The 16,486-nt window shown below is 40.4% G+C and overlaps 2 protein-coding genes across 9 annotated transcripts in view; one reads left to right on the top strand and one right to left on the bottom strand.

Moving 5' to 3' along the window:
* The window catches only part of palm3 (paralemmin 3), a 16,111-nt gene extending 12,568 nt beyond the window's left edge, over positions 1 to 3,543 (bottom strand). For 2 of the 4 annotated variants that reach the window (XM_085911762.1, XM_085911761.1), the window contains exon 1: positions 3,079 to 3,383. The gene's annotated coding sequence lies outside the window, so the exon portion shown is untranslated. The other 2 variants (XM_085911765.1, XM_085911764.1) reach the window with 2 other exon arrangements.
* The window catches only part of plppr2b (phospholipid phosphatase related 2b), a 25,718-nt gene continuing 12,091 nt past the window's right edge, over positions 2,860 to 16,486 (top strand). Inside the window, exons 1-5 of one of the 5 annotated variants that reach the window (XM_085911767.1) lie at positions 2,860 to 3,544; positions 5,541 to 5,664; positions 7,288 to 7,397; positions 8,607 to 8,714; positions 15,897 to 16,085. In XM_085911767.1, the coding sequence (XP_085767893.1) occupies positions 8,607 to 8,714; positions 15,897 to 16,085 (297 nt within the window). In that variant the 5' untranslated portion in view covers positions 2,860 to 3,544; positions 5,541 to 5,664; positions 7,288 to 7,397. Of the gene's footprint in view, positions 3,545 to 5,282; positions 5,460 to 5,540; positions 5,665 to 7,287; positions 7,398 to 8,606; positions 8,715 to 15,896; positions 16,086 to 16,486 lie in introns of those variants that run through there. The other 4 variants (XM_085911771.1, XM_085911766.1, XM_085911769.1 and 1 more) reach the window with 4 other exon arrangements.

The raw sequence follows: 16,486 nt of genomic DNA, 5'->3' as shown, positions 1-16,486 counted from the left end.
GATTAATTTATATTAGGGAATTCTGTCATTATAGAAAATTTGTGTCAAGCAAAATGGAGAAGTGAGAAATGTCCATACTTTTTTTTTTGCGTAAATCCATCAATTTTTTTTTTTTTAATTGAAATTTTTTCTGTCCCCACCGTGCTTTGTAGCTCATCATCACTCAAGGAATTAAATTAATTTGAATTGTAGACTAAACAGGTGTATAATGCGGGCCATTATTTTGGCAGGTAGTTGTTTGACTTGCGTTTGCTTGCTTTTTTATGTGCAGGATTAGTGTGTGTGTGTATGTCAAACAGGTTTAGAAAGGAATGCAGTGCTAGTGTAATCTGCCCTGGGCTCACTTTCACTATTGTCATTACATCAAAAGCCAGTAGCCCTGCACGCCAAAGGCAACAAACCATTACAGACACAAAAGTATAAAAGGAGATTTTTTTTTTTTGGTCTATGTATTCCACACAATCCAGTTGTCTCGTGATTACAGTTGAAAGATCGTCTCGAAGCAGTACTTTCTACATTTCTTTCATAGTCGAGGTCACCTTGCTACCGAGACAGTCAAATATTTAACTTTCCTCCTTCCCGATGATCAGTGAAGATAAACAAAGCAACATTACGGCCACCTTTGAACAACTTGAAGAATCCAAACAAGTTCTCACCTTCACAACCATTCAACATGTCCTTACAATCTAATATTTGTCTGCTTGATCAATACATTACCGATGGCAGCGAAGGAAGGTCAAGAGGATCGGGAACAACCGATAGTCAACAGAATTTTTTTTTTGCTGTCCTGTACTTGGACAGAACTTGTGAGACTTTAAATCAACAGATCAGTGCAAATAAAAAGTGCTTTGTCCTTGCAGAGTACAGATGAAAGGATTGATCGCATTCGAATGCTGACGTATGAATAGAATGTCAGAATGGAACACACATTACAATGCTTCATTTTGTCTCATTTTATCGGAAAGTACAATCTTGCTATTTTTAAATGAAATCCACACTGAAAAACCATTAGCGATGCCTGGAAATCAAGCTCTGGCATTGTTCGTCCTGTCATCTGTACACAATTGGGGGCATTGACCCTGTCCTTAGTAACAGTGTTTCCAGGTGAATCAACTTTGTGTGAGACACGAGTATGACACTGAAGAATGTTAAAACGTCAGATACATGAAATCAAATTGCCTTCAGAGTTCCCCCAATACTTCACATCCATTTTTTTTTCATTTACATTTGTATGATGGGTAAGAACAATGAAATCTTAATAGGAGAGTATAAAATGGACTAGACAAAAATATGCTTCACATGTACATTTCTAAGGGACAAGAGTGAACCACACCAGGTAAAATGTGTGTGAAATAGGTCAAAATACACAGATGATAAAGTTGACCTAGTTTGAGAACCGCAGAGACAAACGAATATCTATTTTCAATAATAATAGTTTTAACAGAAAACTTTTCAGAAAATGGGAACGTTAGCAAACAAGTATCCGAGCGTAAACCAAAACCAATCCCAACGGTTGAAATCAAACCAGTTTGCGCTCACATAATGGGTATGAATCACAAATATTTCCTGTCTGGGCAGCGGGTGAGTATTGATTTGTATAAAGTGAGACAACATTTGTCAGTTTGCCTCTTTAAAAAAAAGACCAAAAGTCTGCAATAAAAAAAGAGCGCTGACTGTAACTATGATAAACACAAGTATTTAACTCCTCCTGTCTAACAAGAGATTTAATCAATATGACATCTGCAGATATCCATCAACATGAATATAAAATCTATAACCTGATGGAGCGCTCCCTCAGGACAGCGCCAAGGCTAATAGCAAACAAACAACTTTAGTTTCTCGTACAAATCCTAGAACTGTCTTCGCATTTCTGCCCAAAAAGCAGAAACAACAAATCAGTGACTTTTCGGACAAGCAGTGCAAAGTTCCTGCAAAGCCACATGATAAATTTTGGCATCACAAATCATTTACAGCACCTCAGCCATGGTCGTTTCACTTTAGTAAAACCTTGAACGGTCCGTGTCAGCAGTTGTAGTTTAATTTGTGTTTTTGTTAGGACATGAACTGGCTGAGTGGTAAACTTACGGGGTTGCAAATCATCCGAAGATTGTGTTCTTTGGATCCAGTGGCATTGTTTCCCTATACACAACGTGGAGATGACTACTTGATAATTCAATGTTGCAAAAAAATATGCTTGTTAACAAGGCTTCAAAAGGAAAGTCTTTCCTGTGAGTCAAATTATACCAGCGGTGAGCTGCACCGCCTTTCGGAAAAGGCCTGGAGACCCTTCCGTCTCGAGCCTGACAGAAGAAGCGGCATTTGAAGAACTCCTGCTGGGATCTTTGTTTGTGAAACAGCATGCAAAGTAGTGTTTGTTTGATGGATTGCTCAAATGAAGTTCCTTACAAAGAAACCTCCGAACTAAGAATAGCTGTGGTTGCAATGATGTTCCCATTAAGTAGGCCTCCGTGAATCATAAAAAAATGAAAACCAATATGTGGTTAATATGAACAATCTTACATGCAAGTGTGCGTGTGTTTAATACACAAGTGACACAATTGTAATATTTTTTTTTTCCGTTGTTGATCTCAAGTGACACAATTCAGATATGCACGTATAGAAAAATATGCATCAGCCTTCACTACTTCATTAGTGACCCAGTACATTTAAAAAAGACTAAATAAAACGGTCAGAGGTAACTTGAAAGTGCCAAAAGACAGCCCAGCTAGTTAAACTACTGCATCATGAGACGTAGCCTGTAGACCTGAACTTTATTACTTGTAAAAATGTTCAAAGGTAAACTTAAACCGGTTCCTGATGGTCCCAGAAAAAAAAAAAAAAAATCAGGCTACTATAAAACTTTTGAATTACGTGAGTGCAACTGGTGTTAGAAAACAAAAGTCACATTCAAATCCCTGTTTAACTGTTCAGGTCCGACAAGTTAATTTAAGAGCGGTTGAGCTTGTCCAACTCTAAACTGGGCTCACTTCCAGCAGCATGGACCGCTTTCAAAAAGTTGTCAACACAGCACGGATAGAAACATTCGGGAAAGAAATACAGCAAAGTACGTAAACTCACCTGCGGCTGGTTTGATCAAGTCCAACTAAACGTGGATATAAATCAAGAAATACGCGGAAATAACCAAATAAATGATCGCTGCAGTAGTTCGAGTTAAAAAAAAAAAAAAAAAAAAAGTTTCCCGATCACCTGAGCGAGTTGCGCTCTTAATACATTACGTGCACTCGACCACCAATTTAAAGATGGTGAGCAAAAAGTTGCGTGTTACATCAGTCAAAACGAGAAAAACACTCCCGCCATACAAACACGCAGTTGCAATTCTCTTCGCGAGTGAGAGGAGGAAGAGGAGGAGGAGGAAGCCCGGTGGTTACCTGACTCCGGTGGCGGTGTGTTTAAGTGAGTGTGTCGGCCCCTCCTCACTCGAGCAGGCGGCTTCGCGTGTCCAAATGTCGGCTGCGTCCACCGACAGCAGGTTGGGATGCTTGAAGTTGAACCGGCGCCATGACCCGCCTTGTGGCTTTCCAATGTGAGTGACCAAGTCAAAGTAATGAATGATACCATGGTCAAAGTCTAATTTCATGATTTTAATGAATTAATTTAGCTAATCCTAATTAACTAAGTTTACTGTCACATCTCAAATCAATATTCCCTAATGAAATGAATTGAAATGGTTATTTTTGGAAGTAACTTTTACTATCTTTATCTCTTGTGTGAAACACAATGAGTTATCTGGTCCAGCTCCAAAAACCACGACAACTTTTTTTTTTATCACGTTTTTAAAGAGGAAAAATATGAAATGTCTTTGAAGCTGGAAAGTCCTTGGCTGAGATTCACAGTGACAGTGTGTGAAACGAGCACTCGGCCTACTTCTGATTTCCCAAGATGACATGAGATGGTCTTCCTTGTGAACACACTCAGATGTTCTTGTATCATATAACTTTAACCACACACATACACAAAAAAAAGCAAGGTTTTTCCCTTTTTGTGCGTGCCTGTATCAGCTTGTGGAGTTTTGCGCTTTTTTTTCATTAACAATGCAACGAGCTAGTGCTTTTGTATCTGTGTGTGCATGCGGACGAGAACCAGAAGCTTCTAAACGCTGCTGTGCTTTTGTGTCTGCCTTTTGTAGAAAGAGACCCAATTACAAACGTGTACAGGGCACGTGTGTGTTCTATACTGTTCTTTGTATTTAAGAAAGGACAAATAATGATAATACAATGAATGAAAAATGAGCTTTTGAGGGAAGGAGCTTTTTTTTTTTTTAAAGAGCGTGTCGTTGATTCAGTCATTAGCTGACATTTAATTTGAGGGCTTGGGCATTTGAGTTGAATTTCTCCACCCCCTCTCAGTTCACTCAACTTTGCTCTTTTTTTCGCTCTCTTGTGTGCAAGGACATTTTCAAGTGGTACTCGTTTCATCTACAGTGCTCTTTAAATGTGTCAGCCTTCGCTCAGGTCTCCATGGGAACCTTAGCTTGTCATCTTTGACAATGCAAGATTTTGATTATTCTTAGCAGCGGAAAAAAACAAAACAAAACAAAACGTTAATTTGCCATGAGTGGTTTGTTGCATGCCGCGATTTGAAAATTAACCACGTCATTATATTATGTTCTTTGTGAACAATAAAAAAAAAAAAAAAAAGGAACCCTGAATAGCCATCTCGCAAATAAGCGGTAGCGGGGAAAGCTGTCGGCCATTTTCAGGGCTGATTTGTTCACCAAGTTCAGTCTTGTGTGGCAAGTCCCCCAGGGAAGCTACACGGTCACACTTGACCAGCTGTCCACTGCAGCATTCTTGAACATGCTGATCCGAAACATAAATATATTATCAATACAGTATTAAAAAAACATTATTGCTCTCAAACAGAAGCCTGAAGAATTTGGGCTGTGTCGATTCAAACTATTCTCAATTCCCGCCAATTGTGGCAACACACATTTAATTAAACCTCTTTGCCATCAGATGGAACTTGAACCTTAGCTAAGGTCAAAGTTTCGTTTTGTTTTTATAACCGAGTAGCACATTTTATGACCTAAACACACAGATTATTTAAAAAGTTTTGAAATAATTTATCACGGTCTCATTTTTATTTTACATCATAATATCCTTGCATTGGTGTGTAGACCGTTTTGATCTGCTGTGCCCTCTCCCGCTGTCATATTTTCTTCTTCTATCTTGCCCCCCTCTCTTCTCCCCCCCCTCCTCTTCTCCGCCTCTCTGCTCCCACACATCCATGCAGATGCGCACACACTTTCTCTCCATCCCCCCCCGTCTCTCTCTTTTCCGCTCTCCATCCTCTCGTATTCACCAGCGACGACACCCACCAGCCTTTCTCTCTCTTCCTCTCACTGAGCTTGTGGATTCACTGTACTTGGACTAATTAGCCTTGAAGTGTTGTTGAAGATCATCATGTTCATCTCCACGAGCTAGCGGCGGACTGCAGACGTAGGTTGGGAAAGAGGCTGCGGGTTATCGCGCGCAGGCAAGAACCTCACCGTTCACTCTGAGCCTCTCGGACTTTTGCAGCGATCAAGTGAGAAGAGGTTGTGCTTTTTGGAGAAACCAGAGACGGAACCACAGAATGGACCCCAGGTGCAAATCCTACTAGAAAGACTCCAAGGTGGCCCTTGTGACAGCTTGAACCGGCGAGGTGAGTTGTAAGAGTTATGTAACACCACTTGTTGGATCGATGGAAAAAGATGTGTTGATATTAAAATCTGGAAGAGCGCAGGCACGTGCGTGTGCATGTGTGCGAGATACCGAACTGGTTCTTTTGTGGCCGATGGAAGAGCATCAATGTGAAAGACACCAGAGACAATCAGTCACGCTAGCTTTATGTCTGACGGCATCTCTTGCTTGAGGTGATGGGTGCATCAAAAGCCACATTGTGCAATCCCAGAGGAACTTTTGTGTACAGTGACGGTTGATGTCTTCTCCAACTATTTGCGACACACGGTGGCATCGGCCATCTTGATCGACCACCTTTTAATTGGAGAATTAATTGGGGCCATTACTACCCCGGGCTAGTATTTGAGGAAATATAATTACCACTGATTACAACGGCCAATCATGCCCCCCCCCCCCCTTCCTAATTGTGAGTCTCATTATTTACTGGCGATCAAATTGCAATATGTCGTTTTGTTTCTCGGTCGTTCCTGTAAAGTGGCAAATGAATGGAATCTCCGCACGGTCTTTTGTCATTGCAAGTTTTTTTTCCTCACAGGTTCAGTGAACGCTATTAAAATCTTAATGAGGCTCAGCTCGGATAATCGTGAATAAAGTCAAAGGCATAATAATGAATTAGTATCTCCCGTGAGGCAAAATGAAATACTGTAAAGGGGAAATCGGGGCGTCTAAGTTTAAAGAGCCGAGAGCTTGACTAATGAGCCCCGTAACTCTTGTCTGCTCTGAGTGCAATATACGTCATTTATTTTTTAATTTGGGCACAGAGCATCATTATAAACTTTGCTACTCAGCCAAGGTGAAAGCTGGAGGTCTACGTGACCTCTTTTCCAACAGCTGGAAAAATGAGCCCTGTTGTGGTTCACATATCAAATTACCAACCATTCACGAGCTTTAAATTGGTTTCCGTACCTGAAAGGAGAGTTCCCTGCCGGAACGGTAAGATAGCTGATTCTTCCGATGCGAAATGTGATTCACACTAGTAAGTGGTTCACCTCTCTTTGTGAAACAACCTTGATTCAATCGCTTCGAAGCCAACCCAAAGCCTCGGCGATGGCTTGTCATAATAAAACAGCCAGTAAGTCTTTTACTTGACACAAACGAGGCCTTCAACCGAGAGGAAACCTTTGAATGACTTTTGTGGCCCAATAGGAACATTTGAGTGAGAACAGATCGTTTCATCTATCTCCTGCAAAATCAACCAATGAACATCTACGACCTTGAAGGTTGATAGCGGAAACGATATGTCATTATATCCACTTGGCTTTCGATAAATGAGTTGTCACATGACAATTTATATTTTTCCCAATTTTTAGTTCCTGATCCTGAAACGGCCGATACTAATATCAAATACTTGGCTGATATCGGAACCGATAATCGGTAGTGGTAATCGTGATTTGATTAGATGCCGCACAATGGGAAAATTGGCACAAAAGCACAACCCAATTTCCATTACAATGACCAGAACCTGAAGAAAAGAAATCCACAATCAACACTTGGTGATATACAGTACATGAGTTTACTGAAAAGACTGAGACAGACCAAGGAACTTAAATTGCAACATTCATTCACTCCTATCTTTGGTGTTCAGGTGCTCCGTCCTTTGTAATTCTTCTCAACGAAAATCGATCGGTGTGAGGGCTGGCAAGGCGGCAGAGGATATATCCTCTAAAGTTGTCGTCATCGCGGAGATAAGCAAATGTGAGGAGGCAAAATATAATTGAGAATATTGAATATTTGCTGGTGGTCTGATTTTGAAGTTCTATCATCTTTGAGATGTTCTCCTTTTTTTTTTTTTTACAAAGCTGAGAATGTCCCTTTTCATGTGAGGAACATTTTTCAAAGATGGCCTTCTTCTTGTCACCTCCAATTCATTCTTTTGTCCCACGTAGGGGGACTTCTTGGAAGTGACACAGTTTCCCCTCAAGTGTTACCGTTTTATCTCGCTATTTTTTCCACCGCTGCTGCGTCTCTCTCTCTCTCTCTCTCTCTCTCTCTCTCTCTCTCTCTCTCTCTCTCTCTCTCTCTCTCTCTCTCTCTCTCTCTCTCTCTCTCTCTCTCTCTTTCTCTCACTCTCTCTCTCTCTCTCTCTCTCTCTGTGTCTCTCTATCTGCAGCATGACTTTTTTTTTGTCCCTCTCATCTCTTTTTTTTTTTTTAACCAGGCTTTTGTTTTTGAACATCACACCGCACCTGATTAGACATATGCAACAAAAAAAAAATGTGGTTCATGAGCTACCACTGTGTATCAATCAATTTATTGGCCAACACTTAAGCACAGTGGAGGATCAATTATATTGTGGTGCTTTTGTTTCCTAAGGGAGTAGAAACCTAGAATCAATCGATTAGTTGCAAAATTAGAGATGCCCAATGTGTTTCTTTTATTTATACATGTGAATCTCCAACAATTTGTGGTTTTGTTTTTTTTCCTCACTTCTGAATCACCTAAATGTGCAGTTTGGCAGATCTCCAAATGAGAAGATACATGTTCTTTCCAACCACCGCAAATTGACAGTCTATTTAGTTTTAATCACAGAGCTTTGCTGCCATAACCATGAACACAACTTTGTCTGCTAGCTTCATGCTAACATATAATGGGAATTGCAATAGATGGGCTAATTAAAATAGCACTTCTACTTCAGCAACAATCAAATAGTTATATTTATGAAATATTAAATATTCATAATAAATTAAGCAAATATTTTTTTCATTTTAGTTATGAGACACTCTTATTTTTAGAATTGCGAATGGATTTAATAAAATCACAAAAATTCAAGTGCCAAAATTGCACCATTTTATTTGTAGTAGTGGTTCAGATTTGAGATTCTTGATTGATTCCCTAATTTGCCGACTCATTTGACTCCCGCTGTACTAATCAAGTGAACTGAAGCTTTTCCATCCATCTTTCCAGATGATTGACACCAGGCTGGCAAGCCAAAGGCGGGAGATGAAACTTCTCGGTGATAGCACCTATCAAAAGACCAGCACCTATATTGTGCCATGCTTCCTCTTTGTAGAGGTGAGACTCGTAACCTTCACTCACTTGACACTTTGGGGTCATTTTAATTTCAAACTTCTATGCCGTATGCATGAGGAGCACAGTTTGCGACTGTCTTCTTAAATGTAATTCTTGATACGTTGCAAGAGCATGCCAGATGCTCCTAATTAGGTATGCGCCATGTAGGAGGCGTGATACAACACGCTTTTCGCCAAGATGTTGTTTAATGCCGTAAGACCTTGCCTTGGAAAATTACCAGTCATCATTATGATGAGGATGTACTTGAAGCTTACAATTTATCCATCTCGAGCATAACCAGATCCAAAATACAAACAAAGTACTTTTAATACAACTCACATAGAAAGAAAAGCATTTCAAGAAAATTATTCATCCGTATCTGATGCACCAATGAATCGTTTGCATATATTTACATTTGCATATTCATCTCCTGTTCCTTCCACTTGGTTTCATATTTTTTTCTTCTGTCACTTCGCAAGTGTTTTAAGGCGGATTAAAAACAACAATGGGCATCAGCTGGGGAAGTGGTAGAATGAGCTGAATTTTTATTCAGTCCACTGGCTCCAATAAAATGTGATTGATTTGATTAATTAGCCAAGGCACTTACAAGTTGGCTCAGTTGTATCCTGTAGGCTCTTTTACTTCTGTCAAATGCAGTTTTTTTTAATGCAGTGTTATATTTTTTGTTATTTTTAGTTTTCTAGCTATTTGAAAAAATGCACTGTCATTAGGCTTTGATGACATTTTGGCGTGACTTTTGAGACATTTTTTTTTATTTTAAAGAATGTTCTGGTTGCTAATTAAGAAAACACTTTTCTTTTAAGTTTAAAGCTCATACAATGACACCAAGGAATCTTGGCTGTCATGGCAATGGTTTGCTTTTCAGCTGGAAGCATCGCCATGGTAACTGATGCTGCTGAACTCCTGACGTGTACTGAACGGCCTTTTTTTTTTTTCAAAATAACAAAACCGAAGCTGTCCTAGTTGTCATGGATATTTGGCAGTAGGGATGGTGAGGACGTTTTTAGGCATTCACTTTGATATGGTCAAAGACATCTTCACAGATTCTCAGCAGATAAGACTGCTTTATTATTGGTGATGTTGGGAAATCGACAATTCATATCTATTCAAATGAAAAAGAAAAAAAAAAAAAGACAAATCAATTTCTATAGTAGGGGAAACCCTATCTGTGTCACAATTACCTTCACTGAAGTAATCCTCCGCTCTTCCCACGACATTCTTCCCACCTCCTCTTTGCCTAATCCTCAAATGACCTGATGGAGCGCTTGCGGTATCGGCTGCATTCCCTAATTAATTGACCTAATTAGAAATGAAACCCAATTAGCCTGTGCGGTTGCAAACATAATACACGCCCGCAGGTCCTTGGAGCCTATGCCACAATCAGCTGGATGAGCTTTGTTCTCGACTCCTTCAATTTGTGACCAGCACTGTCAGAAAAGTTTGTCTTTTGAGATGAATGAATGAATGAATATAAAAGATGATAGAATTGAACTGAAATGCAGTTTTGGGATACTGCAAAATTTCTGATTTGGTCAAATTTTGTGACCCAATTTTAGATGAATTTGATTTAGACTAAGTAAATAATGAAAAATTCTTTATTGATTTTGAATTGTTGATTTATTTGAACATTATTAAAAGCAGGTGGTCATGAGAATGCTAGCGATGAAAAAAAACAACAACAAATTTTAGATTTTTTTTAGCTCCCTCCCACCCTGCGTGTTTTTTTGTGCCGCACACACATTAATTGCTTCATTGCGCAACCCGGCACACCTTCGTTAAAACCGCACAAATATCTCCCAATCCCCGCCGGTTCAGCCAGCATCTTCCGATTGCTTTTATTTCCCCTCCTTATTCTCTCACATTGGCTTCTTTTTGACATCCTTTGGAGATAAAAGGATTTTTTTATATTTTTTTTAACACTTTACTGATACGCCTCTCATCGTCCATTATTCTCTCTGACAGCCTCTCAACCTCTCCCCAGTCGGTCTCTCCCGACAGATCCAAGATCCATCAAGTGTCATTGCTCTCCAGCACTCATTGCCCTGAGTAATAATGTAAACCCTTTTCGGAGCTCTCTATTTCCCCTTCCCCCACGCTTGCCTTCCCTAGTCACGAAAAAAGCTTGTCAATGTGCCCACCTCATGCCACATGTCGCAGTTTGTTAGGAGCGTTCTGCTTTGGTCAACACAATGAAAGTGAGATTTATTATTATTTTTTTTTAATTCATTGTTCTTTTTGAAGCAACATTGTGTAACATAGCTTCCCCCCGCAGGGCACTCACTCCTTTGTTGTTACATTATCATCTCATTACCTATTTGTTATTTCTCTTTCTCTAGTACAGTGTTGCTCTGCTGACTCTGACGCTTTTCACCAGTTTCTGAATCTTTCTCAAATCCACTGTCGGCTGCTCTCCATTTCGTTATGGCTTTTTGTCTCGAGGCTGGTCTGCCACTATCTTATATAGCACATTTTATCTTGGGCTGAAACTTTTCATTTTGAAGCCGCTTCTTTTATTCTCACTGAGTCGTCATTTTTCTTCCCCCATTTGCTCAATCTTTTAAAATTGAATGTGAAAGCCTGCCTTTGACCCTCTCCAAAAATAGGACTACTTTTAGACCTCACAAAAACTGAAAAATCTTTTTGAAATCCCTCAAAACATCTTTGATAAAAATGTCAAATAGAATTGATAGCATGCACAACTATTCCGATTTACACTTAAGAACCATTTAGAATCGGTGTCCCCAGCATCCAACAAAATGTCGATTCAGCATATTTGGGAGTTGTATTTTCAATGAGCCTCGTTTCTATGCCACTCCGTCAAAATTTGTCTTTACACGAACTCAATCTATGGTGTGAAAAAGAAAAAAAGTTAGAGATGACTGCCGTCGGGTCTTTAATTTTTTTTCTTTTTTTATCTGTGCTTTTTTTTACTGACATCATCCGTTAGGCTCCCACTGAACCCAGAAACAAGGTGTGCTGGTGTCTTGAGCATCTTTCTCAATCACTGTGGTGAATTCAGCAGAGCACTGACTGCAGCAATTATAAATAGCATCCCAGTTATCAAGCTACATCGGGCACACAGCTCTCGACAACAAAACAGCTTCCATTCCTTTTACATTTGCGCATTTCATCCTCATTCCTTTGCCAGATTGACTGCGCCTCCGTACATCTTTTACCTCCAGGCAAGACTTTGGTGGAGTGTGTTTGCTCCTTTTTTCCCCCGCCTCCCCCTCCCAAAAATGGTCTGTTTCACACTCTTGCCAAGCAGCCGCCCTCAACAAATTTCAACTCACAGTTTTTCCAGTCACTAACAAAGCTCCTTCTTGCAGATCCTGTTTACCAAACTAGAAAAAAAAAAAATAAATGTTACAGCTCTAACCTCCCCCAAGTAGAATTCATACCAACGAGATGAAAGAGGCATGCACTCTTGTGTATTAAAATATACCCATGATTAATCTCTGGAGCTCATTTTCCTGCTCATTTAATCAAAAATTTCACACCATAATCAAGCTCCCTTTTCATTTCACATGGAGGATATGAAACGTGCATAAAGATACACTGCATTATTTCCATGAATAGCACCTGCCTGACATTCTTCTGCACTACCATTTCTTGGTTGTCGTGAGGATGTCGAGAGTGTTAGCTAACAAGCTAACACTTGTTAGCTGCCATCTTTTTACTTGTTACCACTTTGGATGGATGGCATTGTCATATCTGATACGTACCTTTTTATTCTAGAGGGATCTATTTATAGACTAGAATGTAAACATTGATTGTTATCAGTGTAATTGATAAACATGAAACAAAACGAGGGAAAATGGTGGTCATGCAACTTGTTTCTACTTTGTTTATTGTGTTGTGATACAGTTTCTGGACACTAGAGGGCGTGCTAACCACTAAGATGTGCTCCTTTTGAGTAGCCGTGTGCTTTCATCATCCACCTGCAAAATATTTTAAAAGCTAAAATCTCACTCTTTTGAATTAAGGTTTGTCACTTCTAGCAGGGTTCTGTGCTGTTCACACGGGCCCCCACAGACGTCTCCTCACCCTCTGTCAGCTTGTTGACTCCTTTGCCATCTGGCTCCAGGGAGGAACCTTGTAAAAGCTCGCACGTTTTGGGCTCAAGAGACATTTCTCCCATAGCACGCTATTATTGCCATATTTTATTTTACACTTGTACAGTGAAAAGGCTTTAAAGGGGGGGATTTGCCTTTTTTTTTCCTGTCACAACCGTCACTTTGATTTTTTTGCTTTTCGCTGCTTTTGAAGTTGAGAGGTATGCTCATTAAATCTTAATTGCGTGGTAGAATAATCCTTTCAGTTTACTAGGCCAGTCAAAGGAGGGTCATCCTCTAAAATCAGCTGACTGAAGCTACCTTAAGAGCTGACATTGAATATTTTACTCTTGTTCTGTTCAGTTCCTTTTAAACTAACCAAACATGTTCATACATTGTATATTGTGATATTTTATTAGTTCCCCGGGTAAACATTTTTTCCAAACATTGCAGCCAACTCATAGTTTTCCATAGCAACAATAATAATAATAATAATAATAATAAACAAAAAAAACGTGAAGATTTGCCCTTTCTCTTGAGGTCACAACATTTCACAGACCAGATTGACCTAATAAATGCCGCAAAGGATTCTGACAGCCGACCTTGACCCACTTTGACCTGGCCTGAGTTTGTCAGCAGTTGTCATTTGTTCTTACAACTTTGAGAATGACTTTTATGCAAATCCGAGCCCTAGGTGACTCGACGTCAATTAGAAATCATCAGCGTGACCTTTCTGAATATTCAAATGAGTCTGCATAGCAGAAGCCTTTTTTTTTTTTTTTTTTTTTGTCCAAGTGGAGGTGATACGGTTAGACTGACAGCATAGTCAATTAGATCAGACATCTATTATGCTTATGAAATGTAAAACCAGATGCTAAACGACGTGACATACCTCCGCCGGGAACGCCATATTGGTTAAACAATGTAAATCTTTCTCTCAGTCATCCTACACCTTGCTCTCTCGCCATCCCTCCCTCGCGCCTTCTGTAGTTCCTCCTCAGACGTAGGAATGCACCCACATGCCCACAGACATGCTCACTCTGAAAACACACACGGGCCATCCCACGCAGTCAGAACTCATGTCCAAGGCGACAAGCATGGGAGAAGGCCACGGAAAGAGCCGCTTGATAATGTTGGCCCACATATAAACCAGAAGCCGGGGGTGTTTGTGGGATTTGCTTGCACGTTCAGACGAGCGTTCACATTCTTTGTGATTCACGTTTTGAAGCAAAGATTTTTCATCGTATATTTTTTGAATTAATTGAAAATCTTGTTTATGGTCCGCTTGCTCGAATGATGAAAGGATTCCTGACATTGCCATAGCAACCATGAATCTCCTGCTTTGGTGCTCTAGATCGGTGGTCACCTTTCATGCTGTGTTTGTGCTCATACATGTGCTCCAGTGGTGATGTTGGTGAGCAGCGAAGGTCTGCATGATATTTATTTCGAACCACAAACTTGTTAGAAAAAAAGTAATTATATTTACTGTGAAGTTTAGGGGATGCTGGAACAGATTAATCACATTTCTATTTATTATAATGGGAAACGTGACCTCGATTTATGAACGTTTCAGGTTACGAGTGGGCTTACGGAACTAGGTTTGCAACTTGAGGTTCCGCTGTATTTTTATCTATTTATTGGGTGAAGGCTGATGGCCTTCACACATGTTATTCTACTCCATTAACTTTCTTCTTCCTCTTCCATTTTATATTTTTGGCATTTAATTCATGCAATATTTTTCAACCAATTTTTACCGTTCCACCTTCAACGTTGTCTAAAAATCAAACGAGGGATGTGAAAAACTTTCGGTTTTCCACAAATTCACAATTTTTCAGCCAGAATTTCCCCATTCATTCTTAATGACACATTCAACATTCACAGTAGATACGCCTTTCTTCTCATAAAATGACTTGTAGGCTTTATTATGACTATATATATATTTTTTTAAGAGTGCCTTTTCTGTAAAAAAAAGAAAAAAAAGCACATAGAGTAAGGACTAAATCAGACCACCGTTGCACTTCCATATTAAGGCTGAGTGAGTGTTAAGTAAAGCGGGTCCCTTCATCTCCATAATGAATGAGGCCGGCCGCTTTGATGGAGGCTTGAAATCTCCGAATGAATAAATAAGTACAAAATCAGCGTACATGTGTGCCCTATATTATCTTAAATGGCAATTATGTTGCTTGTTTATTATGGTAATATATTCCGAATTCGTAACGGCAAACATAAAGCTGTGGTTATAAGGTCACTGTTTTTCAAGTTCTTACTTTTGTAGGGGGGACAGATTGGGAGCTTACTTTTCAAATTCTTCCTCGCCGGCAGACAAATCTTCACATATCGAATTAGAACACTTACGCAGGAAGGTGTGGGGGGGGGGGGGGTGTTGTATGCATATAGGATTTAGTGTTTTGATAACTGGAGTGCAAATGAATATTCAGCGCATCTGCCTCGACGAATTACGCCTTTTTTTTTTTTTTTTTTTTTGCATCCACTTACGTCAGTGTTGATTTTATGCTTTGTGACCGTTTGCTAAAAAGGTCATATTTCATACTTGACGGCTTCTCGTGCATAATGTGCGGCTGGTGTTTTCTAAAAGCAGCTCTCCAGTGTGCTAGAATAAGTTGGGCTACGCAAAAAGGTCACGCAAGCGTGAAAATCCCGCCGACCCCTTTACTCAGATCCAAGACGCTGCATCGTCTTCCCCGAACCTCTCTGCTCCTATTTGTGCCATCTGTGCTTCATCCCTCTCTTCCTCCTCTCCTGTTCTCCTCCTCCTCCTCTTCCAAAAAAGTATTTTTTTTCCCTTCCTCATTAATGTGTTTCTCTGCCCGCTCACGCTCGCTGAAGGCATCTATCTCTTGCTCTCCGGCTCTTATCAGCGCTCGTCGATACGTATTTCTCCTGATTTGTCTCCCGCCGACTTCATCGCTTACTCCCGCCCTCCTCCTCTTCTCTCTCTATCTCTCCACGCACACTTGATTCATTTGACACATTACGGAGGGATCCATCATTTTTTGCGCCGTGAAGGATTTGAAAGGTTTCACTTTTTTATTTTTTACTTTGAGCAGATCCGAGCCCTAAAGCTGGAACCAATATGTTTTATTTCCAGCTGGTCATCATGGCGGGGACTGTGCTGCTGGCGTACTACTTTGAGTACACGGACACCTTCCCCGTGCACGTTCAGGGTTTCTTCTGCTTCGACAAAGCCTACTCCAAGCCGTACCCGGGACCGGAGGACTACAGCAAGGCGCCTCCTGTGCTCGTCTACTCCCTGGTTACGGCCATCCCGACTGTGACGGTGAGTCAGTATCCATCAGTGAAGATGCCACGCTTCCACAGGTGTCAAAAATGTGTGACGCACACACACACACACACAGCGATTCATCGTTCCCCTCATACACATGGCGCTTTTGTTTTTTTTAGCGAGGAGCAATGTGTGTAGGTGTGCGTCCTCGTGGTCTCGCTTTTCTGTGTGTGCATGTGTGCCGTGTCATAACCATGGCAACCGGCAACTGAAATCATCCTCCGCGGTGCAGTTTGAGAGCCATCGAGTGTGTCTGTTCAAGTCTGTTCGCAGTTTTAGAACAGAATCAAACACAGCTTTATTCGTTTTGTAACTCGAAGAGTGAAAGTCACACGCTTTCCGTGACATTGCATGGTCTCCCTTCAATTTGTCTGAACAAATCTTTTAAGATGGCC

The sequence above is a fragment of the Syngnathus leptorhynchus genome, chromosome 5, assembly GCF_054491065.1.
Source record: "Syngnathus leptorhynchus isolate UIUO chromosome 5, UIUO_Slep, whole genome shotgun sequence".
NCBI lineage: Eukaryota > Metazoa > Chordata > Actinopteri > Syngnathiformes > Syngnathidae > Syngnathus > Syngnathus leptorhynchus.
This window is presented reverse-complemented; position numbering and strand designations above follow the sequence as displayed.